At 38.9% G+C, this 27725-nt stretch overlaps 3 protein-coding genes across 5 annotated transcripts in view; 1 reads left to right on the forward strand and 2 right to left on the reverse strand.

Moving 5' to 3' along the window:
- Nucleotides 1–1456: 1456 nt before the first annotated feature.
- On the reverse strand, nucleotides 1457–19593 carry LOC110042240 (phospholipid-transporting ATPase VD-like). The gene is made up of 18 exons (XM_089273566.1): nucleotides 19040–19593; nucleotides 16424–16625; nucleotides 15610–15698; nucleotides 14782–14888; nucleotides 13687–13818; nucleotides 12942–13081; nucleotides 11328–11583; nucleotides 10537–10613; nucleotides 8738–9595; nucleotides 7192–7422; nucleotides 6694–6774; nucleotides 5755–6009; nucleotides 5104–5361; nucleotides 4271–4471; nucleotides 3433–3513; nucleotides 3000–3104; nucleotides 2376–2554; nucleotides 1457–2293 (listed from the first exon to the last, which is right to left on the reverse strand). The coding sequence occupies exons 1-18, from the start codon at nucleotides 19420–19422 to the stop codon at nucleotides 2131–2133; spliced, it is 3798 nt and encodes a 1265-aa protein (XP_089129692.1). The 5' UTR covers nucleotides 19423–19593; the 3' UTR covers nucleotides 1457–2130.
- Nucleotides 19594–21369: 1776 nt separating this feature from the next.
- LOC110042252 (uncharacterized) lies at nucleotides 21370–25462 on the reverse strand. The gene is made up of 2 exons (XM_020747607.2): nucleotides 24994–25462; nucleotides 21370–21895 (listed from the first exon to the last, which is right to left on the reverse strand). The coding sequence occupies exons 1-2, from the start codon at nucleotides 25460–25462 to the stop codon at nucleotides 21390–21392; spliced, it is 975 nt and encodes a 324-aa protein (XP_020603266.2). The 3' UTR covers nucleotides 21370–21389.
- Nucleotides 25463–25538: 76 nt separating this feature from the next.
- The window catches only part of LOC110042366 (ATP-binding cassette sub-family C member 4-like), a 38738-nt gene continuing 36551 nt past the window's right edge, over nucleotides 25539–27725 (forward strand). For 2 of the 3 annotated variants that reach the window (XM_089273561.1, XM_089273563.1), the window contains exon 1: nucleotides 25539–25660. In XM_089273561.1, the coding sequence (XP_089129687.1) occupies nucleotides 25584–25660 (77 nt within the window). In that variant the 5' untranslated portion in view covers nucleotides 25539–25583. Of the gene's footprint in view, nucleotides 25661–26087; nucleotides 26159–27725 lie in introns of those variants that run through there. The other variant, XM_089273562.1, reaches the window with a different exon arrangement.

The raw sequence follows: 27725 nt of genomic DNA on the forward strand, positions 1-27725 counted from the left end.
TAGCGTTATCCACCTTTCGAACAACCTGGGCCAGGACAGGGTTAGCTTAAGCGGGCTTTAAAACCACCCGGCCCGCCCCCGGTTGGGTATCGTAAATCCTCGAATTAGCGTCCGGGGCGCTTATTTCAAATTTAGGAGAAGACGGGGGGCGCTTTTACGAGGGGGGCGCTTATTCGAGTGGGGTGCTCATTTAATTTTTCCAAATCGTGGCCTGACATGATCATTTTTTTTAATACGTCATCGCGCGTAAACACCAACATAAGCTGTTTATTGACATAAAAAGCTGATCCTAAAGTTTACATCGCGGCACCGTTAGTACTTAACGTGTTCAACGGGTTCACTAAACATGTTCACAAACTGAAATAATATACAAATTTAATACTACATGACGAAAGCTATACATCCTTTGTTGTCTCACTACTCGTCCACAAAACGGGGGGCGGGAGGGGAGGGGGCCGCTTATTCGAAGGGGGGGCGCTTATTTTAAATTTTGGCCGATAGGAGGGGCGCTTATTCGAAGGGGGCGCTTATTCGAGGAGGGGGCTAATTCGAAGATTTACGGTATTACATTATTGGGTATTTAAATGGTCTTGGTATTCGTTGCTCAAAAGGCAATCTTATTCCTATTCAAAAGAACAACTCATAATACAAATCTCCTTTGCCCAAAAACTCGAACGAAAGTTCAGTACCGTGTTGTAATGTTTAATTCATTTATTACACGAGGAAAAACAGTACGGAGTGATTCCCACCACCCCGTCTCCTCGACAACAGCAAAATATCACCATATGTCCTCAATAAGGACTGAAACCGACTGCCGGCAACAGAATGGGTCGGAGTGTAGGAACCTGAGGTGAAGTCTGAAATGAAATATCGTATTTCTCCATTGTAACCCTGGGGGACTTATTGAATGCTCGAGGTGTTAACTTAACACAGCGTTTTATCGAAAATCTACCTTTACGAAAAGCTCACGTTTTCGCTGTTGTCACGTGTCATCCCAATATATTTTCAAAGTACTACAATCTTATCTTTACTTATAATCCATCAAATATTTTAGCTCGCTCGCTCGCGATTGGTCTAAACGCGTTACGTGACTGAATATGCTCCAGCTAAAACAATTTTCAAAACTGCCCATGTTGCAAAAAAGATTTGAATGATAATAAATACAATAGCCTCCATGTGGGGGTGAAAATATGCTCGCATATTTGTCCTTGGACATTATCTGTTCCGCAAAGTTCACAGATAATGTCCGCGGACATACATCCGAGCATATTTTCGCGCCAAATGGAGGCTATTGTTTATATAATACTGAAAGCTCTTAGTGTTTGGCTTCTTTTAGGAATAAGGACAGTGTTGTCTAAGTTACTCATTGTTTTGCAATCTAACAAGGGTTTGCTTGAAACATTCCGTCATGGCCAAGTTCTAAATACAGTCAGTCACACCAGTGAATCTAGGCAGATTGAGGAAAAAGATTTCCACTTTAATTTCCTAACTGAAAAGTTGATGCTGTTTGACAGTTTTCACTATTAAAATTACTTTTCCCCCAAAAGCATATTTCGCAAGGCATCACTAAATTGTAAGCTTAGTCTTACCAAAACTAAATGACATACATGTATTCTTTATTTAATTTGCTTCTAACTATTTTTCCAGAAATATTGTAAATAAAACAGTACATGTGCCAGTTTCAAAACGACATAAATTATGCAAAATCTCCATTCGGACTCGTAGCAACAAATAATTCGGTTTTTACATGTAAATAATGTTGGAGAAATACCTAATTGACACATAAAGATACAAAACTAAGTAACAGGAGTTTAACTTTGTTGCGACAGACTTGAGTAGTTCACATGAAGAAATCTACGCTTAATTTACTAAGATTAAATATTTCCATGCAAAGTTAAGGACTCTGCAATCTAAATGAAACCGTCCACATTGTTTGCCATGTGTTTCCCTTGTCTTTTATGGTTGTGTCCCTGCTGTTATGGGTGTGTTTTGCCCGCGAGGCCATTCAACAAACGAAACGCGTCCACTTTTAGCGACGCCCACTTTAGCGACGCCCACTTGTGTGATAACAACCATCACCTTCACAGACGAAGTATATCAGAAAATAGTCGCCCTGATCTTCAGGTCACGTTACAGGGAAACAGACGCGCCTGTCCTCTGAATTTCAGGACTTTGCTCCACGTAAGTGATTCTACTCCTGAGTGAATCCGATGGTTCACGGCCTTTTGACTCTAACTGAGCCTTGTGGATTTCTGTCGGCCAGATCGTGTGCCGAGCCACCATCATCACAACCCTGTCGTGAGGCAACAAAATGACATATAAACCGTTATTAATTATCCCAAGACCGCAGTAAATAAAGAACAAACCTACTTTACCTTGGAAGAAGAGCCAACACTGCACTTATTGCGCAGACAGCCCAGAATTCCATAGTTGCCATGGTTACAAACGGTACGAAGTACATATCCCAAAGGAAACGTTCTAAGCCGCCGAGTACAAAGTACCACAAGAACGAGAGAACAATACTGCCCCATAAAATCACATGGTGGAGGATTGTCTGCAGCGCAATAACAACCAATGTTAACAAATTTAACAGTATTGCAGAAGGTTTCGAATTTGATAAACTTGCCTTTTATACAGTTTAGAGCATGTCAGCAATTCAGCCCCTGTCATATCGCTCAAAAACATTACTATATGAATTTTTTTTTCTAGCTCTGTCGTGTAGCTTGAGAGGGAAAACTCCAGAAAAATATATCAAACACGAAAGACCGTGTTTGACCACATCTCCAAACACCGAGAACTGAGAGAGTTGAAAATACGACGCGTCGCGGAGTATTTTTGATGAACTTTTTGACGAACTTTAATTTCGCAAGAGCATTAGTTGCGTACATAACTGCGACGATCTCTACCTGATCTCTACTGTCTTTCAATCTTTATCCCGCAGTTCAAACATATGACTGACATTTGAAACATTCTCTTGCATGAGTAATATTCTTGCTTACCCACTGTGCTGTTATAAGTGCCAAGTACAAATTAGCAACAATCACTGAACTCTGATGTAGCGTCACTCCAACCATTCTCAAGCCGGCTGTGCTTCCATTGTACACCTGGAACGAAATACGAGACGAACAAATAACTGATGACATTCATTCAACTATAAGTTTTTACAATACATACTTTCGGGAGATAAGCTTCAAAAGAAATTCATACCCGCTACATCGGCAGATAACCAAAGGTTAAACTTGACGTTAACCGGGAAAAAACAGGATAATGTGTGTTTTTGCACCTTGAACAACTATTGTAATGAGTTTCTTCGGTTCATAAGTAGTTTTGCAATACTGAAAAAAACAAAACTGACAGTTTTTTGCATGCCGAAAATAAAGACATAACGGGCTGGTTCGAACATAATTTAACTAGCCTTTTCACAATACTTACCAGGTAAGCAGCAAAAAATATCACTACACTTTCATACAAAGCATCTAAAATGGTGAGCCAAAAGAGCTTTCTTGTGTATAGCTATGAATAAAAAGATAGCATATCAAAACTTACAGATCTTCAATTCTATTAACTTGTGAGTGATTAGCGTGAATTTCAGACGTGTCCTTGAGTCGCACTCTGCCAAAAAGACGCCGTGTGGAACTTCACGGCTTGAAATTTCGGTTAGTGATACTAAGTAAAAAAAAAAAACAGCTCCTAAAACTGATTGATAAACTTCAGAATCTACTTATCTCTGAGTGACGTTGAAAAGACATTGTTGGCATAAAATTGCCGTCTGACCGATGGGAAACATTGCCTTGCTCGAGGAGTGGAACACCAAGTTCGTGCTCCTATTGTGACTCTTAAGGGTGCCATAACTTTCAGCGTTTCAATATTTTCATTAGTTCGTACAACCAACCCAATATTTTAGAGACAAGTCATAGGAGAACTATGAACTAATTTCCTCGAACTCATTAATTCTTCATCAAGTTAAAACAAAGAAAATCACAACCGTGAAGGAGCTTTGGATACCCGGTCTTAATTAGCACAGATTTTGAAGGTTTTACTTCTTCGTTTACTCCTTAGTTTTTGTTTCGATTGAGAAGATAGATCAAACACTCGAGACTGTGTTTCATCGACTATCCAAACACCTCGAATTTCGTCGAAAATACTCCGCTCCGCGTCGTATTCTCAACTCTCTTCTCGGTATTTGGATATCCCGATGAAACACTGTCTCTCGTGTTTGATATATTACGTAACATGAATGCAACATATTGACGAGGCTTTTGTGCTGTACCTCGCTGTTTTGTCCCGATTTGTAAAGAGCCGGCTTTCTGCTCAGTATATGATCAGGAACATCTTTATCCAGTATTCCACAAATGACGGGCGGGACCGCGGTAAAAGCAAGATTAAAGAGAATCAGCGACATATCATCAATGGCATTTGAACCAGAGAAACCATTGTACAGTTGAAACCAGAACAGAACTAATACAAACATCTGAAAGGTTAAGAAGAGAAAAACAAGTAAGTGAGGCTGTATTACCATCTGAAGATGTTAGGAGGTGCGGTGGCTTCATGGTTAGTGTGCTCGTCTCCGGATCGAGCGGTCCGGGTTCGAGCCCTGGCCTGGGACACTGTGTTGTGTTCTTGGGCAAGACACTTTGCTCTCACAGTGCCTCTCTCCACCCAAGTGTTTAAATGGGTACCGGTGAACTTAATGCTGGGGGTAACCCTGCAATGGACTAGCAACCCATCCAGAGGGGAGTAGAAATACTCCTAGTCGCTTCATGCTACAGAAACCGGGATAAGCTTCGGCCTGATGGGCCACATGGCCCATATGCAGACTTTACCTTTTACCTTTATTAAGGGAAGTTAAAGAGTTCAGCTGAAACGAGCTTGGAAATAAAATTGAGATTTTCAATAGCAAAATATTCGACTTTGTAAAACCAGTTTGTGAGCAACAGAGTCGCATAAAATATCCTGATCTTGCGTTACACTTCTTTCAAAAAAGCTTCAATAAAGCGGAAAACAAATTTGGTTGAACACCTTTTTTTCGCTTTTCCATACCGAGCAATATTAAAAGCCGTCAAACTGTGCGGGTAACTGCTAACGCAATTTTCAGGAACTTACAGCATTCTTGAAGAAGAAATACAGGAACATCTTGCAGATGCGATCATAACACCAATGTCCATGGACCAATAGGAGACGAGAGAGGGATTTAAACCGCCCAATGGCGAAGTCGCTGGCCATGACAGCCTGCATGCCTTCCTGTCCCGAGATACCAATGCCTACATCGGCCATTTGGATCATGCTTACGTCATTAGCGCCGTCACCAATGGCTAACGTCATCGTTTTCAGCCCATTTCTGACAAGTTGAACGACTCCAGACTAAGGAAATTCGTTTAAATGGGGTTAGTTACGTAAAGCAAGAATTCTTTGCCACTATGATAACAAAATTCAACTCCTGCAGTAAATAGGGATCGCCGATATCTTTAGAGGTCGTTTTTCAGACTGACAAGTAGCTTTTCAGTAAATATGGCAGGAGAGGTCAGGAATAAAGAACTACCTCGCTATGGCTCGGCAACACTGAATATTTTGCAGAGTCCACCACTTGTTAAAGATTCCATTAACTACAATTATTTCCCCTTGGTTAATCCATTTTACAACACTCTTTCCTTGCGTCACTAAATTCTCACAAGATTACAGATTCAAACCCGCATGACTCGATTCTCGACAAGACTACAAGAGAAAATTACTCGAACCAGACACAACGCAACTAACCTTCTGCAGTGGCGTAGCTCTGCAACAAAGAACAGCTTGACAACGTTTCGCTAAATCCAAGAACTTGCGATTCAACGGTTCTTCTAACGCGTACATGAGTGTCCGTCCGTCAATCACTAGTCCGATTGATTGACCGTCAGTGGGTGGTGGATTTATGTGTCCTGACACTGTGTTGGAGGAACTGCCGCTGGCGATGCTAACTACTTCAGACTGGAAGTGTAACAGCCAAGATGTGATCTGGGCTTCGCATTCATTCTGCCGTGACAAAAGAGGATGTAAGGTGAGAGAGTGAATCACATAGGCCTTACTCACAAGGCAATCTCTCTAATGTTACGTCCAAGAACCACCACCCGTCTGGCCGATTGTCCCATAAAATCTCCCTCCAGTGTGCATTACGACTGCGTTCTCCTTTTTGTCGAACGCAGTTTCTACTGGTTTTGGAAATCCCACGAGTGTCTAGAAATAGCCAACCAGTGACGCGAATTCTGCTCATGTGGACAGGCCAAGCCGCTTTAATGGCATTTTCACCCTCTACGAAAATATCCACGCAACACACGGGGGAATATTTACGCTGGAGAACTGGAACTGGGTATCATGTCTAAACACAGCTTGAGAGGGGGTACCCTGGGAATAAGGCATATATGCTACCCTTCATCCTCTCTTGGCCGCAAAAAAAGAACATCGTGACATTTCATTCTGTTTTGAGTGGTGTCGATGGATAGACCACGTTACAAACAACAATCTGTATACACTGGAATCCTGTTTTTTTTCGAACCTCCAAGGGAAAATAAAATTGGTTTGAAAAGTCGGCGGTAAAATTACACTTTTGGATTAAGAGGAAGGAAACGAAATTTGGTTCGAGTTATCGAGACGTTAAAAAAATCAAGGATTCGAGAAATCACCGGCATTCCACCATATATCTACATTTAGTGTGTTTACCTTGGATTTTGCGTTCAGAATAACCATCTGCATAGTTTTGTCCAGCAATCTGGAAGCATATGCAATATTAATTGCTGTTTCCTACAAAAAAATATATATATGTAGTAAGTGAACTGAAGTAAAGATTAATTTGAAAGGCACTTATGATCGTTGCCAAAAGGAAAACTAAAAAAGTGATTATTCGCCATTCTGCAACCTATACTTATCTTCAGATCGAAGGGGGAATATTGAATTCAATGGTCCACAAACTCAAACAAACAAGCAAACTTCTATTTGATATTGATAGCGTGATTTTTTTTTTATGTGAACCACAAAGCCATACATCAATCAGAGATATCTCAGTGAGAGATATTTCTCCCAAATTATCGATGGAAATATATTTGTAGAAAAACCTTTAAATCCAGTTTTGACTTCTTAAGATGTGGCACTAAGTAATGTCACCAAAATGTTTTGTTATTGGTAGACATTACAGTAACTATATTTCCTTTGTTCAATCACCTGCTTGTCTCCTGTGAGGACCCATACTTTAAGGCCTCCCTCGCGTAATCTAGCAATTGTCTCAGGGACTCCATCTTGCAAGCGGTCCTCGATGCCAGTGGCGCCCAGGAGTTCCATTTTACACTCCAGTTTATGGGCCGATGCGTGAAGGAGCCTTTCTCGGTCGTGAAGCGCTGTTTCAGCTTGCCTGTGTTGTTCTAACCATTCTTGGTAATCACCAATTGATAAATCCTAAAGCAGTCGGAAATTAAGTTAGTGCTTAGTTCCAGGTATAACGTACAAGTTTATCAAATCTTTCACTCCCAAAACGTAGAATGTCGTTCTACCTGTTATCAATGTGGATAAAACCATAAGGTGTGACGAATGAAAGCTATTGAGCAGTTCTTTCATGTGGTACTGTTTGTTATGCTGTGCATGGTGGTTCTAACTTTTCATCCTGTGGATGAAACCCGAATGTGTAACCATTCAAATAAAAGCTACTGAGCAATACTTTCATGTGGTACTGTTTATTATGCTCTACATGGTGGTTCTAACTTTTCATCCTGTGGATGAAACCCGAATATGTAACCATTCAAATAAAAGCTACTGAGCAGTACTTTCATGTGGTACTGTTTGTTATGCTGTGCATGGTGGTTCTAACTTTTCATCCTGTGGATGAAACCCGAATGTGTAGCCATTCAAATAAAAGCTACTGAGCAATACTTTCATGTGGTACTGTTTATTATGCTCTACATGGTGGTTCTAACTTTTCATCCTGTGGATGAAACCCGAATATGTAACCATTCAAATAAAAGCTACTGAGCAATACTTTCATGTGGTACTGTTTATTATGCTCTACATGGTGGTTCTAACTTTTCATCCTGTGGATGAAACCCGAATATGTAACCATTCAAATAAAAGCTACTGAGCAGTACTTTCATGTGGTACTGTTTGTTATGCTGTGCATGGTGGTTCTAACTTTTCATCCTGTGGATGAAACCCGAATGTGTAACCATTCAAATAAAAGCTACTGAGCAATACTTTCATGTGGTACTGTTTATTATGCTCTACATGGTGGTTCTAACTTTTCATCCTGTGGATGAAACCCGAATATGTAACCATTCAAATAAAAGCTACTGAGCAGTACTTTCATGTGGTACTGTTTGTTATGCTGTGCATGGTGGTTCTAACTTTTCATCCTGTGGATGAAACCCGAATGTGTAACCATTCAAATAAAAGCTACTGAGCAATACTTTCATGTGGTACTGTTTATTATGCTCTACATGGTGGTTCTAACTTTTCATCCTGTGGATGAAACCCGAATATGTAACCATTCAAATAAAAGCTACTGAGCAGTACTTTCATGTGGTACTGTTTACTATGCTGTACATCGTGGTTCTTACTTTGAGTCTGTAGATTAAACCTTGGTGTGTGACCATTCAAATTAAAGCTATTGAGCAGTACTACAAACTGTTACCGTTGGGTTCTTCAACATCATGAATAATTAAATTTGCGATTTCTTCAACTTGCCTCCCTTTGAAGTGAAACTGTTTTGACCGTCACTTACCCTTCTCGCCATACACAGAGTTCTGAGTCCATCTCTGGCATAGAGATCCAAATGAGAAGCAGTTTCCTCCACTAAAGAGCCCCTGCTTTCACGCCTAGCAGCCCACGTTCCTTCACCAGCATCAACCTCATCTGCCATGAACTGTTGATTGGATCGCTCCAACTTTGGAAGCACAGCAGAATCAGCTCCCTTACAGTACAGTACAATACTACTATCATCCTCCCGGCGCACGACAATTGACATACGCTTACGTGAAGAGTCAAATGGCAGCACGTGAAGTAATTCATACGTCACTTCACCCTCGCCTGGTATATACAACGTCACTTTCTCGGGACTGCGCGAGAGAAGTTTATAACCGTACAACTGAGCAGCTTTCACGAGAGCTGCCTCATCGGGCGACTCCGCTTCGTAAATAAGCTCCTCGTTCGCCGTATTAAAGGCATCTGCTGGTTCTATTAAAGACGACGGGCTCTTGGGCCTTTTTGACAAATTCTCAAGAGAGGGTTTTACAGGGCTTGCTGACACACCCAAGTTTAAGTGTCCTGTGCTTGAATCACTTGTCCGTGTACGTACGGACCCGTAATCAGGGCTAAGGTGATTGTTCAGAGTTCCATACTCGCCTAAATCTAACGGGGCGAGGTTACTGTCCGGGCTATTGGGTAAATCAGTTTCATCTAACCTTGAATTTCTACTGTTTTGTGTGTCTGGAGGCTTTCTCGTTACAACCACAGTATTGCATATAGCTAGTAGTATAAAGAACTCTCTCAGATAAGAGCTCTGCGGTCCGCAGGGATAACCTGCTTTGCCGTTCGCCTCTATTGCTTGTGCAAGCTCTTTATCCCAGTAAATTTCATCACCCTATAAGGAAAGAACGAAGCGGGGTTAATAATTTTTACCGCTTATCTTATGATCACCTTAGCAAATAGATACCATTTTGCCGTGCGTCTGTTCAGTAATTGATCACAGGTCAAAATGTTGTAAAAACAAAAAAGTGGTACACAAGGCGATAGCCGCGTGTGTCACTGATGTTTCTTACCGCATTCTGACATCTTCTGTGAACTATTACTGAACAGACGCACAGCAACATGGAATCTGTTTGTTTTAAACAACAAAGAAACCAAAAAAGATGTCAATGATGTCATCTATAAGACCCAATCAAAATGCGAGAATAATTTGACCTTATAAAATGTGTTGGCTACCACAGAACTTTGGGCTTTGTTTATAATAAGCAGTGTAGGACCTGAAGCATGATCCCATCAACCACCATTAATAAGAGAAAAATAATCTGAATTTGGTCACGACTGACACCTGTTCTATGCTTTAAATTGGTTTAGTAACTACTATTTGCTGTTGAAGAGATAAGCTATTTCCCAAACTACGTCTTGCCTCTTTTTCAAAACGAGGCCTGCTGCAAAAACTTTTATGATTTATTGACTTGTATGAAATTTTAAATTAATCTTTGTATGAGCAAGACTTTGTACCAGGTTTCATTTCCAAACAGAGGCAAAATACAAGTATTTTAAGCCAAAAGGCTATTTCCATGTGGTCTATTCTTGGTGACAACTTCAGCTTTTATACACAAACTATTTTCATTAATAGCAAGGAAACAGGAGGGAGGGCACAATACTGTGGATCAGTTGCTTTAGCTGAAAGGTTAGAGCTTACAGGTTTGATTCTTATGCCTCTGATCCCCGGGCCCTACTATTTTGGCTATACAAGTATAAGCTTGTGTGTGTTATCACCTTAAGGTTCAGAGTCAACAAATACAAGGAAACAGCTCACTTTTATACTTTACTCACTTTTGACCCATCAGATATTTGATGGTACATTTGATCAGCAGCTGGTAATGATGGTCTGGCATCAACAGCATCTAATCCTTCATAAAACAAAATTTATATAACATCAATTGGAGAGGTGGAGGTAAGGTAAGTAAAGTCTGTATACGAGCCAACTGGCCCATCAAACCGGCACGTACCTTTAGTTTCTGTGGTAAGAAGCAACTAGGAGTATTTCTACTCCCCCTGGATTGGTTGCTAGTCAATCGCAGGGTCACCCCCAGCGTTAAATTCGCCGGTACCCATTTACACACCTGAGTGAAGTGAGGTATTGTGAGAGTAAAGTGTCTTGCCCAAGAAAATAACACAATGTCCCCAGGCGGGGCTCCAACTGGGACAACTTGATACAGAGTCAAGTGCACTAACCATGTGGCCACTGTCCCTCCACACAATTGAAGGGCACAATTTACAGTTCCGTGTTTTTATCAAAATGACCAAAGCAAATTCAGCAATCCTCTGCTGGCCAACTAATGTACAGTGTCTCACACACTATATTGTATTTGTGTGAATCCATCATTCTAACATTTGAATGCAACCAAAATCATGTCATTCAGTATGATGGTTTGTACTGCACTTAGTGACTAACACTCAAGCACTCTTTAGTGAAGTTAGACTTTTTCACCACTAATTCTCACTAACAAAACTTAACTGTGACAAATTGTCATTTGTCATCGATTCAGATGAAAGGGCTGGGTGCCCTGGGGTGATGCCCCCTTAATTTTTCAGCTAAGCTGACATAACATGCACATACATACCAAGTTTGTCCTTGTGAGAAAAGTTCCTTCCACCAATTGTACACCTCTTGAACACCATTTTGTTTTCAGTCAGAGTCCCTGTCTTGTCTGAGAACACATATTTGATTTGCCCTAAATCCTCATTGATGTTGAGTGCACGGCACAGCACGGGCTGATCCATGTCAACATAATACAGCTCCAGATCATTGGAGATAAAATACACTTGGAATAACTTGACAACTTCCATAGACACATAGAGAGAGATTGGTATAAGGACCTAAAGAAAAAGAAAAATATTATCACAAATTCTCAAATTTAATAGAGAAATCACAACCGTCAAGAAGGTTTGGATACCAGAGCTTAATTACATGTAGCATAAATTTTGACAATTTTACTTCTCTGTTTACTCCTTAGTTTTGTTTCAATTGAGAGGATATATCAAACACTCAAGAGAGTGTTTCATCAGCTATCCAAACACACTGAATTTCTTCAAAAATACTCCGCTGCATGTCATATTTTCTATTCTCTTCTTGGTGTTTGGATATCCTGATGAAACACTGTCTCTCGTGCTTGATATATTACATAACAGACAAAAAAAGCGAGCCCTGGAAAAAATACTCCATATTCAATCCAAACTTCTCATTCCACTGCTCAGTTTCTGCTGGAGGGTCAAACTGCAAGACAGTATGAAACCATGGCAACCACATCACCCTGGTAAAGCACATTTTATATGTATCTGAAACAAATGTTGGGAAGGCAAGGCAGGCATTTGGGATGTTGAGGCCAATATGGCAGTCTACAGCACTGACAACTAAGACCAAGTTGAGAGTCTTAAGATCAAATGTGAAGGCTGTGCTTCTGTATGGTTCTGACACTTGATGGCTGACCAGAGGATTGAAGCAGAAGTTGCAACTGTTCATTAATAAGAGCCTGAGGAACATCCTGCGGATTTGATGGCCTAGACGAATACGCAATGAGATCTGGAGACAAGCAGAGCAGCGATCGGTAGAGCAGGAGATATGACAAAGGGCTTGGGGTTGGATTGGCCACATGCTGAGAGACCAGACGGATGCATAGCCAAGAGGGCAATGGAGTGGAACCCACAGGGGAAGTGCAAGAGAGGCAGACCCCAGCACACCTGGAGGCACACAAGAATGGCAGAGCTGGAGGGGAGACAGCTCACATGGCAGGAAGTGAAGCACACTGCTCAAAATAGGGTTAGGTGGTGGGGACTAGTGGACGACCTATGTTCCATCGGGAACGAAGAGGATTGAGTGTTTTTTGAGAGAGAGAGAAACAAATGTTTCCTTGGGGCTCATGGCTGGAAACATTTTCAATATTAACGAATAAATTTATATAATTTGTCCATATACATCAACCTCCCAAGGATATTTACAGGTTAGGGTCAAATTTCATGACTGGTCTAAATTGAGTGACATCTTAACAGGTATATCACAATTACACTTAACAACTGCTCTTTTATAAGCATTCAGAATGCAGATATAATCAGTACGTACAATATTAACAATGGAAAGATCAACATAACTGGTTGTGACAAAAATAATTGGCCCTAATTACGAGGTGACCGTAAAACAGGGTTCCACTGTACATCTGTACTGAATTTTAGAAACAAACCTGTAAAATAATGATAAATGTCCAGAATCGAATGAAGCCCTCCATCAGTGGTTCTCTCACAAATAGCTGATCAGAACTCTTAGAACCAGGCGTGAAGTGTCTGTTGAAGAAATCATTTCTGTCTGTCCAAAACCCACATCCTGGAACGAAACATGGGACTGTCAAACACAACTTCACACTCCTAAACCATCAATAAAAATCTTTTTCAAAAAAATCAAAAATAATTTTTCCAGATATCTTGCAAATGGTATTTAAAATAGAAACTTTACAAACCATAACTAAATAACATTGGTTTATGGTAAGGAAAAAAGTTGAAAAAATTGCACATATTTGCAGAGTAAACAATTTCACTTTCGACAGTTTGTTTTAAAGGACTCAGACAAACATGACATGTAGTTAAACCTTTAGACCACAGCCAATTTTGGCTACTGACAGTGTGTCTGATGAGTTATTACTGTCATTTATTGAGTATTAATCAACAGAATAAAACACAGCCCTTTAATTTGCAAACTTCTAATACTTAAGGTAGCTTTAATGATTTTGAACTTCTAACAACAAAATTAATATAATTTATGATATACCATGTATATGACAGTTCCTGTTTAAATTTTAACTGAATCACAAACAAAATTCAAAAAAGGCTTACAACCAATGAAACATTTCCTTAGGGCTAAATATCATTATGCTTAGGTCTGTTTAATTACATTAAACAGTGTATTATCAATAACTGGAAGGAAGTATTTACCTACTCCTCCAAGAAAACAAAGAATGAAGAGGATAATAACACAAGCAACGACATCCACATTGAGATCCCTCTCAACCTTACTGCGTTTGTATCTTGGACCACTGTTATTCATCAGGGCTTTGCTGTCATGACCTAAAAATAACAAGCACACATGTTACATGTGGGAGACATGGTGGCCGTGGCCTAATAGTTTGTGTACTGGACCCTAGATTGAGCTGTCCAGGTTCATGCCCTGGCACAGGGCATTGAGTTGTGTTCTTAAGCTAGATATGTTACTTTTACAGTGCCTCTCTTCACCCAGGTGTGTAAATGGGATACCCGTGAAATTATTGTTGGGGCAACCTGACAAAAGGCTGGGGGGTAATCCTGCGATGAACTAGCATTCCATTCAGAGGGAATTGGCAATACTCCTAGCCACTTCATGCTACTGACACCAGTGTTAAGCACTGAGAGCTACATGTTTGATTCAACTGGGTTTAAGAGGGTTTTCTTTTAAATTAATATGTGTAGAAAAGGAAATGCACATAGTCCATAGCCCACCCTGTCAGTAAAGGGACATTTCATAATCTTTGTTACATGTAAAAATTTTGTGATTATTTTATCATACATTCAGACATGCAAACATTCACTAACATTTATTACATCAACGTAAAATCACCAATAAAAGCTACGGAAAGATACAAACAACTGCATACTGTTTACATATTACACTTTACTGTAATTCAAATCTGGTAGTATTATTTTTTCCAGGATTCCACCATTTTTTCACACATGACTCGTATCATTTTAATTGTAACTAATGCAATTTGTTTTAATTGCAAATATAATGTAATTTAACAGAGAAAAGCCACCTTGTGGATCTGTTAAATAAACCATTATCATCATTATTATTATTATCATTATCATTATCATTATTATTATTACTATTATTACTACTATTATTATCATCATCATTACATGATAAGTTTACACTATAGGAATCCAATACTAACAGTTTACATCAGACAATGAGAAGATTTTTTCACGCCTTACTAAACTGTAACTTATTGAAACTTTATAAAATCTCCAGGCTGAAAATATTACGTTACTACACACCTGCATAAACAACCATTCCTTCCACCCAATCAGTGTTGCGAATAATACAACCGCGTAAGAGCAAATTGTTCTTGCCAACAGGAATTTCCTTACTGTCATCAGTTATTCTGATTTTAATAAAGAAAAACCAATTTAGTCTGCAAAATCAGATGGAATAGCTTTCTAGTAACATAAATTTGGGAAAAAACAACTAACAACACTGCAGCTAAGCAGCATTAATATTGTATACGAATGTATAAAAGTGGCTTGCCATTAACTTTAAAATAGGTAATTTAATCAAAGGGCTTTAAACTTCACTGGTGAGAGCAACAAACACAGCTGGTGGAATATCAAAACTTCTGAGCATTGACATAGCCTCAAAACATATGACTATTGGTCAGGAATTTTCATTTTCAATCTACCATTCTATTTTAGGTAAATCTATGTTTTGTGACGGACATACAACTCATGACTTGAGACTCACCTATAAGTGAACAAAATCAAAAGAGTAACTTTAAACATTTAATATTCAAAATTATTTGAAAATAACCTGTTTTGCTAAAAATGGTTTGAACAGTTGGCCAACCAATTTGATTGTAAAAACAATAGTATAATAACTAATTATTTATTTTTTCTTATTTTTCTGAGTATTTAAGAAAGACAAAATAGATAACTAAGCTGACAGGGAAAATAAGTCACTGACAGTGATTTTTCTAGCCACAGAGTAGTTCCATTTGATGCAGACTGTATTCAGTCCCAGTTGCTAATTTTTAAATTACTTAATCTAAAACAACTTGCGGTCAATATTTACCAACAGCTGCTCTTCACTATGATTGACAATACACTTACAAAGTCCCATGAAATCTGTGAATATGGTTATTTGGCACTTCACACTTCAACTTATAAGGGAACTGCTCAGGGGAAAACCTGGAATTTTCCTAAAAATAAAAATTATGAAATATACTTTTATGTAATTGTATAGAAATCTTATCACTTGCTGTATTAACATGCAATTTTTTCTCAGTCAGATGTAATTATGTATTGCGTACTCGGGGCAATAATAACCTCCTCCTACTGACTGAACCTGAGGGCCATACTGGGGAATATTGGCCCTAGGCCAGGTAAGTACAAAAGTGACCGAGGGCCAATATTCCCCAGTATGGCTCCAGCAAGCTAAGGTAGTGAGTAATTTATTATATGGAACTCGAATTTGAATTTGCCAGCTTCCAAAAACAAAAAATACACGGCTTATGACCATTTCCATGGAAATAGTTGGTATAACAAAATCCCACCATGGAAGAACCAATCAGAATAATCAGATTTACCTCAATACATTACAAATTTATCATTCTATATATGACAAAAAAATTTTCAAATGTAAAAGCAAATTGTTTCTGAAAGATTTTAGGACTACAAAGAAGGGGAATGAAGAGAAAGCCATGTTACAGTAAATACACTGGAAGCATGGAAATTGTGTTATAAGACACCATGTTATTGGACACTTCGATGTTGGACTCCAATTTGATGAAAAATAAGGCATGCAAAAAACCAATCAAATGAGACAAAAAACCTTTTTTAAAGTTCTGATTAATTGTGATACTTTTTGCTGTTCAGGAGAATATTGAAGATATCTAATCCTTACTTATACTGGCTTGTCAATTACCATGTTTAGCCCTTTCACAACTTCTCTTTGCTTCAGATTTGTCTCTCCATCAAGATTGGCTGTCTCAATGTGGCACACAGAATTCGTGTCACTTGTGTTTAACAACAGGATATCTGCTGGGATGCTCTCATCACTTTTAAGCTTGACAAAGTCACCAACCACTACTTTTTTCCAAGCTATTGGCTGGTATTCTTCAGCATCACTTTAAAAGATTTCATAGGTTAAGATATTACACCAGCACACAATGAATTCTGTCATTTCATACATTAAAGAGGGAAACATGGACGCGTGAAAGAGAAACAGAAGTCAAGTAATTTCTACTGGATTTATTAAGGATTAACAATCTGATATAAGAAAATACCATAAAAACTCGCATATAAGAACCTAGTGATTTAAGAACCTACAGGCTGAAATCTGGCATTTAAATACCCAAAAATATAAGAACCTGTTCGGCCTGGCAAAGAAAAATAGGTTCTTATACAAAAAAATCACTCCAGTTTTCATGACCACAGTCTAAATTCTGGATTTTAATTGTGTGAGAAACTTCTGACAAAAAGTTAATGCGTATTTTTCTTTGATTTACATTTTTTGGATTTTCACTAGAAATACCGTAAAATTCTAAAAATAAGCCCCTCTGTATAGAAGCCCCCCAAATCTGAAATACAAAAATACCTCCTATAATAAGCCCCTCCGAATATTAGCCCCGGAACTTGTATTTGAAAATTATCCTCAATTATACAAACCAAAGCAAACCACACATAATCACCATTATCTGGAAGCCTTTTTTGGTCATAAAAGAATGATTCCGTGCACTAAAGCAGTGTGGTCAACAATGGTTGAAGTTACCGTTTTTACGGTATTTCCATTCTAATAAAGTTTATTACCATTGTGTTTGAACTTGGCATTTTCAGGGTGATTAATTTGTCATGAATTTCTAGCCAAAACCCTAATATTACCAGTTGCACATTCAAAAATTTTGACACAAATTTCCCTCCAATTATAAGCCCAGCCAATTTTGAAATGCAAATTTCCCTCCTATAATAGGCCCCTCTGAATACAAGCCCCTTCCAAAAATAAGCCAGTCAAAAAGGTCCTTTGAAAAATATAAGCCCCGGGGCTTATTTTCGTTATTTTACCGTATGTTTTCCATAAAGCTATGTACAGTGCAAGATAGACAACTTAAAATCTAAATATCTTATAGAATAAGATATATAGAAATGTACTAGCAAGCAGTTTTCAGTGTTGTTGAAAATACGAGTTCTAAACCATTATGTATAACTAATAAAAATATTTCTGCAAATGGTTATCCTACGACAACCTCTGAAAAATAAGATAAAAACCTCTTAAGAACCTAATCAGCCTAAACTGTGAAAAACTACCCTAAAACAGCAGAACCTGATCAGCCTGACCTTGAAAATTCTAGGTTCTTATATGTGGGTTTTTACCGTATTTAAAATTTACAGATCAAATTTGAGACATTAAGTGTATATCAAACACTAAAAGACTGTGTTTGACCACATTTCCAAACACCAAGAAGAGAGTTAAAAATAAGATGCATAGTAGAGCATTCTTGGTGAACTTCTAGGTATTTAGAAATGTGGTCAAACATGGTGTCGAGTGTTTGATATATCTTCTCAATCAAAGCTTCGACTAAGAAGAAGACAGACAAATAAATTGTAAAAATTTATGCAATGAAATCCAAACTCTGTCGTGGTCATGATTCCCTTTGTTTATAACTTGATGCATTATTAATGATTTGGGAATGTATTTTCAAATATAATATTATCTGATTATCTGTAAATTGGTTTTGGCCTTTCACTTGAAGTTTATAGACAAATTTCTTCTCAGGACATGTAGTAGTACATCTACAATAATTGTTCTTTGTGAGACTTAACTTCACAGGATATCACAAAAGGCTCTTACAGTAACGTTTTTTAATTATCAACTACAAGTGTCAAAATTTTACCACCAGTGAGATATTTAATAACTCATCAAAACAATTTATGTCAACATGTGTGTCACTGTACCCACACAGAGCTTGCAGTCAATTAATTGTGCTGAAACTTAAGCGCTCTTAAGCTTAAGTTTCATTATTTAATGCGTGTAAGAAATGGAAATTCGTGCAAGAAACAGAAATTCGTGAAACAAATGAATTTATAACTATTAGCGCTAGCTGCAGCAATTAGCATGAAAGCTCAGGCCATTAACTTTGCTATCGATCACAAAGTTACGGCGACCTTTTGAATCATTAAACATTTATTAAAATACAGCTCTCAAGTGTGGGCTCTGGTTACTTTACAATCTAAATTGTATCCGTCTGTAAATGTGTAAAAAGAAAACGTCTTGAAGTTCAAATTCCACAGAGGCGTCAGTGTATAATCGAGTTGACGTAAGGTGCTAGCTTCGACATTGAAATGTCTTTTAATTTAGCAACATCCCTGAAGTTTGACACGAAATATTGCTTAACATTAATAAAGTTGTTGAGCTAACATAAAGCCAGGGATCTGACATGCCAGGATTTCCACGTCGACAAATAAACATATGCAAATGATCCAAGAAAATACAGTCCATTTAAATTAAAAATAAGCTTACACGAAATCACAAAAAAAATCTTACCTGTTAAAAACATGACAAATGCTGTTATTCACTGCCTTGTCGGACTTGTATCGTCTTCGATCTTCGAACAAGTCTTTGATTGCGGTCACGGAAAGAACGAAAATCAAAGGTACCATGGCGATGTACTTCCCGAATGCGTTAATTTCTGGGATCAAATTTAAAATAACAATTCCCAGAAAATAAATGTTCGCAAAGCGATGGAACTGTTCGAATAAGTTTTTTGGAAGGAAGGACCATAGTGAATATTTTGTGGTCTTGATGGCATTGCTACGGTTGTGTTTTGAGTGAGCACTGCTGAGTAGTTCCTTGGTTTGAGCATGTTTTGGAACAACTAGCCGGTAGCGATCGTCTTCTTTCCTGCCTTTCTCTCTCTCTGACTGCATGACGGAGGCTAAAACACAACCGTATCAGTAAACCTGTAAGGTATTAAATCTTACCGAATAATTTCCCACAACATGAGGCCACAAAAGCAAATTTGAATGAAATGTCCTTTATCAGTGCGGAAAGCGGAAAATTTGGAGTAAGTGAAGTAGCAACTTCCCGCGAGCCCGCAGTCACAGCCGTAAACTACTGTCAGCAGCAATCGGAAATTGTCGGTAAATTCCGGTCTTGTTCGGGAATACGAAAATACCAATCCCATGGCCCTTAGCGCGTTTACAAGCCTCTTTGGCAGACGCCATATTGGACATTGCTGAGATCGTTTCGACTGTCTTTGGTGCTTTCCCTTCGTTTGGTTCACTATGGGCAGGAAATTTGGTTCGTTAACAAAGGGCAAGAACATTGTTACGTACTCTCTGTCTCCATTTGAGCAACGCGCTTTTGCTGGGGTGACGAAGAGCATTGCAAACATGGCCAGACGAGTGAGAACGCAGTTACCTTATCAGCTACCGGCTTTCATCTCTGGAATATTGCTCTACACCTGGGCTATGGAAGACTTTCGCCAACGGAACAGAAAGAACCCAAAGGACTATGCAAATGACGAGTGAATTTTTCAGCTTATTGCGATGTGAATTTCTACAGAACATTTCCTACGTGACGCCGTGGGAACTTCAAAATGATGTTATATAATGATGCTTGCAATTGGTCTGCTACAGTTTTACTTTCTCGTTCCACAAGACGATTTAAACTTAAAATTGAAAGTATTTTTGACTTGGTGCTGCATTTGGATTTCTGTGATCAATTTCTCTGCGATGTGCTTTGTTTCTGTGGCTTAACTGCCAAATTAAAGCTAATTAACAATATTCCTGTAAACGTTTGTGAATACCTAATACAGTAATGTCATATGGCTGACTTGTATTTTGGATGCTGACCATCATAAATTGTGTTTGTCATTTGGGAAATTAAAGTCTTTTGAATAATTGTATTATCATTTGATTTGTACTGCAGTTTTTGCAATAAATTATATCATTGGTGACAAATAAATTACTCCTTAATTTTGGCATGACAGTTTAGTGTTTTAAGGCAGAAATTTATAATTTCACATGTGAAATTATAAAAATTGCCATGGTAACATTTGACACGGAATTTCCCCCCATGGTACAATAAAGTCAAAGATCCATGATTGTAAGCGAAATTTGTCATCTATGATATTAAAAGGTAATCAAATGGTATGCTTGTGAAATTAGGAAATGATTTCATTTGCATTTTGTCAAATTTCAGATAATTTCCTTCGCCTTAAGGCTCAGGGAAATTATAAGAATTTTGAGAACATGTGTGAAATTATTCCTAATTTCACAAGCATACCATTTGATTACCCAGACTTATTTGTGGTATTTGGTCACCTTGCTCTGTAGCGAATCTCTCCCAGGAAGTTCATTCACTAAGACAAGTTGATTGTCCCACACGAGAAGTGACTTCACACCCAAAAGAAGTGTGCTAGACTCCAACTTTAGCATTTCAACACAAGAGAGTGAAAACACACAGGTAAAGGCAACAAGACTGTAATTCATCTGGACTGACATGTTCCGTGTAAAGTCTGATAAATTACTCTATGCTCATTTGAGTTAGAGTGCAGTTAGTTTTTCCCACAAGTTGTGTTGGCAACACAGGCATTCAGCTCATAAAAGGCAGTAGTTGGACTTACTGTTCTTAGAATTGTTTTTCAAGGAACTTTCAAAACCACCTGACACCATCTAATGGAATCCCCTATTTGAGAGAAAGAATGGCCTGGGTTTTCTGATTAACTTAGCAGAGTATAGGTACACATAAATAGATGGAATGCTTGTTACCAAATAACTATGAATTTCTTCATGTTATGCAGTATGCAGCAACATGCCTTCTCAAGTAGTAATTTCTGCCCAATTTGTTCTGAGTAAATAACTGAGTCGAGCCACAAAAAATAGTTGAACATTTATTGTTTTTCTTCAGGTAGGATGCCACAATATTTATTCAGAACATAGTCTCCATAGTGTATTGGGAACGGTAATGATGGCCTTACAACTGTTTTTTCTACAGGAAGTAGAGTCTTGTCAAGAGGAATCGGTGAAACAACACAATCAAATCCTGGTTCATAAAACATTGCAACAGACAGTCTGTGTTTGGTTGGAGAGACCTTCACCCTGTGAGGTTTTGCTTTAAAAGCACCACTTGTCCAGATTTCCAGCATGTCTCCTATATTGACAACAAAGGACCCTGGAACTGGTGGGACATCAATCCATGAGCCATCTTCAGTCTCTACTTGAAGGCCACCCACATCATCTTGGAGAAGAATTGTTAGCATGCCATAATCAGTGTGTCTCCCCACTCCCCACACTTCTTGACCTTTTTTTGAAGCAGGGTTGGGAGGGTAGTGAAACATGGCTAGTTGAGCAAAAGGATCATCTGTGAATTCCTTGTTAAAGAAATCCTTTTCAAGGCCTGAAAAGAAAAACGACATCAACACTGTTTTATGAAAAAGCAAGGCAAGTCAGTGATATATTGTTCTTGAAACAACAAAATAAAATTCATATCTTCAAGCTAAATAATGTTTCTGTTTGGTAGTGGACGAATAAAAACTTTGGCATATGATAAAAATCTTGACTCACATACACAGTCTTTCAAAGCTAGATACCTGGCAATTTCAAATTCATAGATGATCAATTTCCACAAAAATTATCATTGAAGCTCCCAAGAGTATGTGATCTTTGGTCAGAAACACCAAGCAATTTTACACAATGTTTTGGCTAAATTGTAATTCACAAATTGTCAGAGCTTTCTTCTTGGCATTTTAGAAAATAATTTCATGGTTAGACTCAGATACCTGACAGTCAGAAATTTCTGTTTTTCCACAAAAAAATTTCATTCAAACCCACTGAGAATACTTGATCTCTTTGTAGAAATACTCTTGAATAACGACCTTCACCATGATCCTTGACCCTTGACCCTTGACGTTTTAACAAATTCCTCACTTTGCCTTGGCATTGTAGCACATAGCAAAGTGTTCAGAGATGGAAGTTGGCCCCAGGGAATTATGATCACACCCCTGTCAAAAGACTTGTCAAACAGTAACTTTTACGAAATATATTCAACGTGGAAGATTGTGTTTGACCACATATCCAAACACCAAGAAGAGAGTTGAAAATAAGTTACACATAGTGGAGCATTTTTGATAGACTTCAAGGTGTTTGGCAATGTGGTAAAACAAGGTCTTGGGTTTTTGATATATCTTCTCAATCGAAACTAAAACTAAGTAGAAAACAGAGAAGGAAAAGTGTAAGAATAACTGCTAATTAAGATCAGATATTGAAACACCAACATGGTCTTGATTTCCTTTGTTTAAACTTGATGAATAATTATTGACTTTGAGAAACTGAGAGGAAAGATTGTCACAAGTACTAGGTAATGATGAAGCTAAAGTACAGGTCACAGGTCACAAAAAAAAAGAGTCATTGTGAATTTGTGGTGAGTTTGTTATTTAAACATGGTCATTTTTGAAAACAAAGAAATGCCAGGCCTACACGGACTCTGCTCATGAATTGTGATTGCGATACGTCAGTTAGCCTTCAACAAGATTTTTGCTCTAGATAACAAGACAGTGTATCTTTTAGACATTTACCTCTCTTCTTCAATTAATTAGAGGTTCTGTATATATATGCATATCAGCAACAACTGGTTTTGTTCTGCAACCCAATTATTCATCAAAAATGAACTACTGGATGATATGTCACAGTGTGACAAATAGCAAAGCTTTCTTTGGAGTTGCTTTTTCTTTGTTGGAGAGCCAACATTCTGTAGATGTAAAACAGACTCTTGTTAGTGACCTCTCAGTGAAGTTTTTAGGATATCCAGGGGCTTTGAGGTACAGTTCAAAATTTAAGAGACACTCTTCAAATGTAGTTTCTCAAGAGTTTGTTCTATGGAGTTCATCTTTAATGAAACCTTGTCTTTAACTCCTGGTGAATGGCATGAGGTGAAATGCATGTATTGGAAGGTTTCCATCAGCTTATAGTGGGTCCTGATGTCAAGGATAGGGTCAGTTTTAATTGTGTCCCCATTGTATAACTATTGCATGCCTCAACAACCTTAACTGGAAAGCGTAAGTTTTTCTCATGACCAAAAGGCAAAAGTTAATCACCTGTGGGACCTGGACGCACCGGAGTGCAGCCCTGGTTTCAACCACAAACTCCCCCCAATTCACAATTATTCTTTTTTGTGACCTGTGACCTGTGACCTGTGGCCTGCCCCACTGGGATAAAACCTATCCCAAGAACTTCTCAGAACAAGGTTACAAGAAGATATGCTATTGTTCCTGGCCTTTGTTCTCATAACTTGTGGCAATAACAATCAAGTGAAATCGATGCAAATCGATACTCATAGTTGCAACTCTCTGGATCATCGATTTTCATCAATAATTTTCTGATATTAATTAATTAATCGTTAGCTATTATATTGATTGCAGTTGATTATATTGATTATCCGTTTTCATCGATTAAGCACGCTGGGAGTTTCAGATGGCCGGGTATACAATTTGACCTAATTAAACCTTGTTCACTGTTACTTACCGTAAATCCTCAAATTAGCGCTCCTCGAATAAGCGCCCCCTTTGAATAAGCGTCTCTCCTATCAGCCAAAATTTAAAATAACTGCCCCCCCTCTAATAAGCGCCCCCTCCCCTCTCCCTATTTTGTGGACGAGTAGTGAGAAAGCAAAGGATGTATAGTATTCGTCGTGTACAGGTATTAGATTTGTACATTGTTACGTGAATTTCTAATGGTGCCGCGATTTAAAATTTAACATCAGCTTTATATGTCAACAGAAGCATATCACCTAGTCTAGGTGATATGCTTCTGATGTCGGTAAACAGCTTATGTTGTTGTTTTATACCGTGCACGATTTACGAAGATTGTCATTACCACATAAAGTTTGTGATCACATCACATATCACAATTCTATAGAGACCTAATTCGCAACACCGTGCGTAGATCTTTCCATGTATGCGCTTGCCCTTATCTAACCTTGTAACTGCACCAAAGGACTGGGGTCGAGAATGATATTGGAACGTACAGCCCCCAGGAAGGTATTCACAAAGTGTCAAGATTGTTTTACAGGAAATCACAACTCATCACAGGACATCACAGGGCATCACAAGGCATCACAAGGCATCACAAGGCATAACAAGGCATCACAAGGCATCACAAGGCATCACAAGGCATCACAAAGATTTTGACAAGAAAATTTTAGAGAACAGTGCGCTTAGTCAAGCGTTTGAACAGACGTCCGATGACAAGATGATAGAGATGAGATGATATGTGAATCACGTGACCTACTTGTGTGATGTGTGATGCGTCACAAAATAGTTTGCTCAGTGCACGCGTCCTAAATCGGGCATCAGATGTGTCGTTTACGTGCACATGATGTATTAAAAAAATGATCATGTCAGGCCACGATTTGGGAAAAATTAGCGTCCCCTCACCTCGATTCCCCACCTCTAATTCGAGGATTTACGGTATTTTCTAATGTCTGTAATTAAGGCTTACCTAAAAAAAGCGCAACACAGCTCAACAGGTCCGACGCTAATTCCTGTGTTTTTCTGAAGTATTCTGTCATAACTGTTTTGAAATCAGGAACATATTCGTTTTTAGGCCACGGGTTCTTCCCACAGAAAACTCTTTCTTTTCTTCCTTCAGGGACGTTATTGAAGTCACGGAAGTAATATATTCCTTCCTTCCACTCGGTGCAGCCATACTCAATACTGCGTTCTTCTCCTTTAGTAAAATATCCACGAAAATTCTTCCGTCGGTGAATTTCTTCCTTTTTCTCTGCTGGTAATTGGAAAAATTGCCAGAGCTTTTCTAGAACTTGCCGTCGCAGTTCTTCCCCGATTCCGTGGTCGACGACGTGGAAGAAGCCAAACTCTAGACAAGCTTTTCCAATCGCTGTTATCTCTTCTAAGCTTGGATTTCTTTTTCCAAGATTAGTCAAATGGATCACTGGAATTTCCATCATGTCTCCTCAGATCAAAAGAAAGTGAGATTATCTGTAAACTGTCTCTCCCCATGCCCCCGCTGTTTTCAGTTACTTTCACAAGGAAGGTGTCAAAGAAGGTCATCACAGAGCGAACAGAACGATGGAGAGTGAGAGAGTGAACGCTACAGCTAACCCAATGGCCAAAGCTACATTCATCAGCAAGTTTTTGACATATTGGTACGTGTGTTGCAACATTTTGTTAAGAAAAGTTAAGCTTATTTCTTCGAACGCACGTCTTTTAGTGACTTAGTTGGTGCAGATTATGCACGCGGCGGGATGGGACATTAAAGCCTGGTTCTCATATCCCGCCGACCTACCTGCGACGTAGTCGCTGGTTACAACTGATAACTTTTGGCGATCTGTTCCAGTGGATCCCCGGCGCATCTGCGATGGATCGCCAACGTACTCAAATTGGCGCGAAATGCTTCATCCGCCATTTTGAAAGTCAGGACTTGTGGGAAAAATCGAGTTGTTACGTCATACTTTTGCATCCGCAGATCTCCGCAGATGATGTTCACATAAAATACTTCCATCGTCGACAACCGCCGGCTTGCCTGCTCAGCTCAACTTCGCAGGCAGGCCGGCGGTCAATGCCTGGGAAAGATTATGATTCGGCGATAAATGTTCACATATGCCGTAACGGTGTCCCAGACCATTCCGCCGGCTATGTCCCAGGTATGTCGGCGGCATATGAGAACTAGGCTAACTCGGGTAATAAGTGAGCATGAGAGCTTTTAAAAATGTTGACAAACATGATCTTGATTCAATCTTAACGGAAGGGCTTGCGCCTTAGTTTTCAAAAGCGATTGGGCAATAGTTGAGGTCTGACGTAACTTTAAGCTTATGCAACTTCATATAAGCTGCTTGTTGACATACCATAAACAAGGCTTGTCTTTAAAAAATTCAACACTAAAATTGCCCTAGTATTAAGCCTAACCCAACCCTGGTCCTATAGGAAACTAAAAATACGGGGGAAATACTGGTATTCAAGTAACGTGGTGATGTTCTTCCAAAGAAGAGTAAAGCATCATGGGTATTGTAGTTGGTCGTGCAGTGTCCATCTGTAATTAAGAAATAGTAAACATGTACCGTGTTTCTATCGAGTTTTAGTAGAATTCTACTAGTATACTAATGCAAATGCTGTAATCTGATTGGTTGAGCCATTGAACACTATCAGCTATTAGTGTGCAGTGGCTGGAGGCCGTCTAGGAAATGGCGATGTTTTTTTCATTTATCCAAAGTTCTGGAGAAAAATTTTGATGCAAATGGATAATTAAATTCCTGAGAAGTCTAAATGAAGGACATTTACAGTTTCTTGACTCTTAAAATTCGAAAAACAGCTTCACGTTCACAGAAAAAAGTAAACAATCACGTTTCACGCGAAAATGCAAAGGCTAAATCATGTTTCACGTAAAAATGCAAATTCTATTCACGTTTCGCAAAACATACAAATACAATCATTACAAAAACGTATCTGGCAATACTGAAATGTACCCCAGTAGATATAGCTGCACAAGGCCATATTTTGATAATTTGAGACTCTCTCGTCGTCAGCATGTCTAGATCTTTTGTGGATTGGGTATTATGCATGTACAGTGGAACCCCGTTAATATGGACACCAAAGGGACATGCCAAAGTGTCCGTATTATTGGGGTGTCCGTATTGAGCCGTATTTAAGCAGGCTCTCTGATAAAAAGTCACGGACACATGTTTTATCGATACCAAGACTAAGGCAGACATTTTTTACAGTAACAAAACGTTGTTTTGATTGTAATGTAATTGTAAAATTAAACTATGGAAACCTTATGGTCATTTAACTATAAAGGTTGACAATGCAGACTGCAGCTAGGTCATGCACGAGGTCACCAAGCAATAAAGATGACAATATGAATAAAATATGCAAATGCTGCCTTCGTGAAGACAAAAGAAAGAGTCCAAAAGACATATTAACACTTTGTTGACATATTTCGGTCATGACATCGAAGCGATGGTTGAGCAGACATCAGTTAAGGCTGGATAGAGTGTGGATACTGACAGATTAACTCACCTTTTCCGCAGAACCCTCCATTTTCTGCCTTTTCTCGATCGAAATGGTGTGATACCCCACGTGTGTGACAGAGCGTGACAGACTAGATTCTAGGCCCTCCTGGTTCACTGTTGCTGTGGTTAGTTCTCAGTCCTCCATCGTCACGCGCGTCGAGAGATGTCGAGAAAGGCAGGCCGTCACACTTTTTACATCCAG

This window comes from Orbicella faveolata, unplaced genomic scaffold, assembly GCF_042242905.1.
Source record: "Orbicella faveolata isolate gen_17 unplaced genomic scaffold, um_ofav_v1 contig_35, whole genome shotgun sequence".
NCBI classification, from domain to species: Eukaryota; Metazoa; Cnidaria; class Anthozoa; order Scleractinia; family Merulinidae; genus Orbicella; species Orbicella faveolata.

Bases quoted from the DNA above. Each gene is read 5' to 3' on its own strand.
- LOC110042240 (XM_089273566.1), bottom strand. From the start codon at position 19,422: ATGCAGTCAGAGAGAGAGAAAGGCAGGAAAGAAGACGATCGCTACCGG. The intron at 13,819-14,781 runs GTGTGTAGTAAC...TGTTATTTTTAG, and splicing joins AGGAATGGTTGTTTATGCAG to GTCATGACAGCAAAGCCCTG. The intron at 5,362-5,754 runs GTTAGTTGCGTT...GAATTTCCTTAG, and splicing joins GAGCTACGCCACTGCAGAAG to TCTGGAGTCGTTCAACTTGT.
- LOC110042252 (XM_020747607.2), bottom strand. From the start codon at position 25,462: ATGATGGAAATTCCAGTGATCCATTTGACTAATCTTGGAAAAAGAAAT. The intron at 21,896-24,993 runs GTAAGCCTTAAT...TTTTCTTTTCAG, and splicing joins CTGTGTTGCGCTTTTTTTAG to GCCTTGAAAAGGATTTCTTT.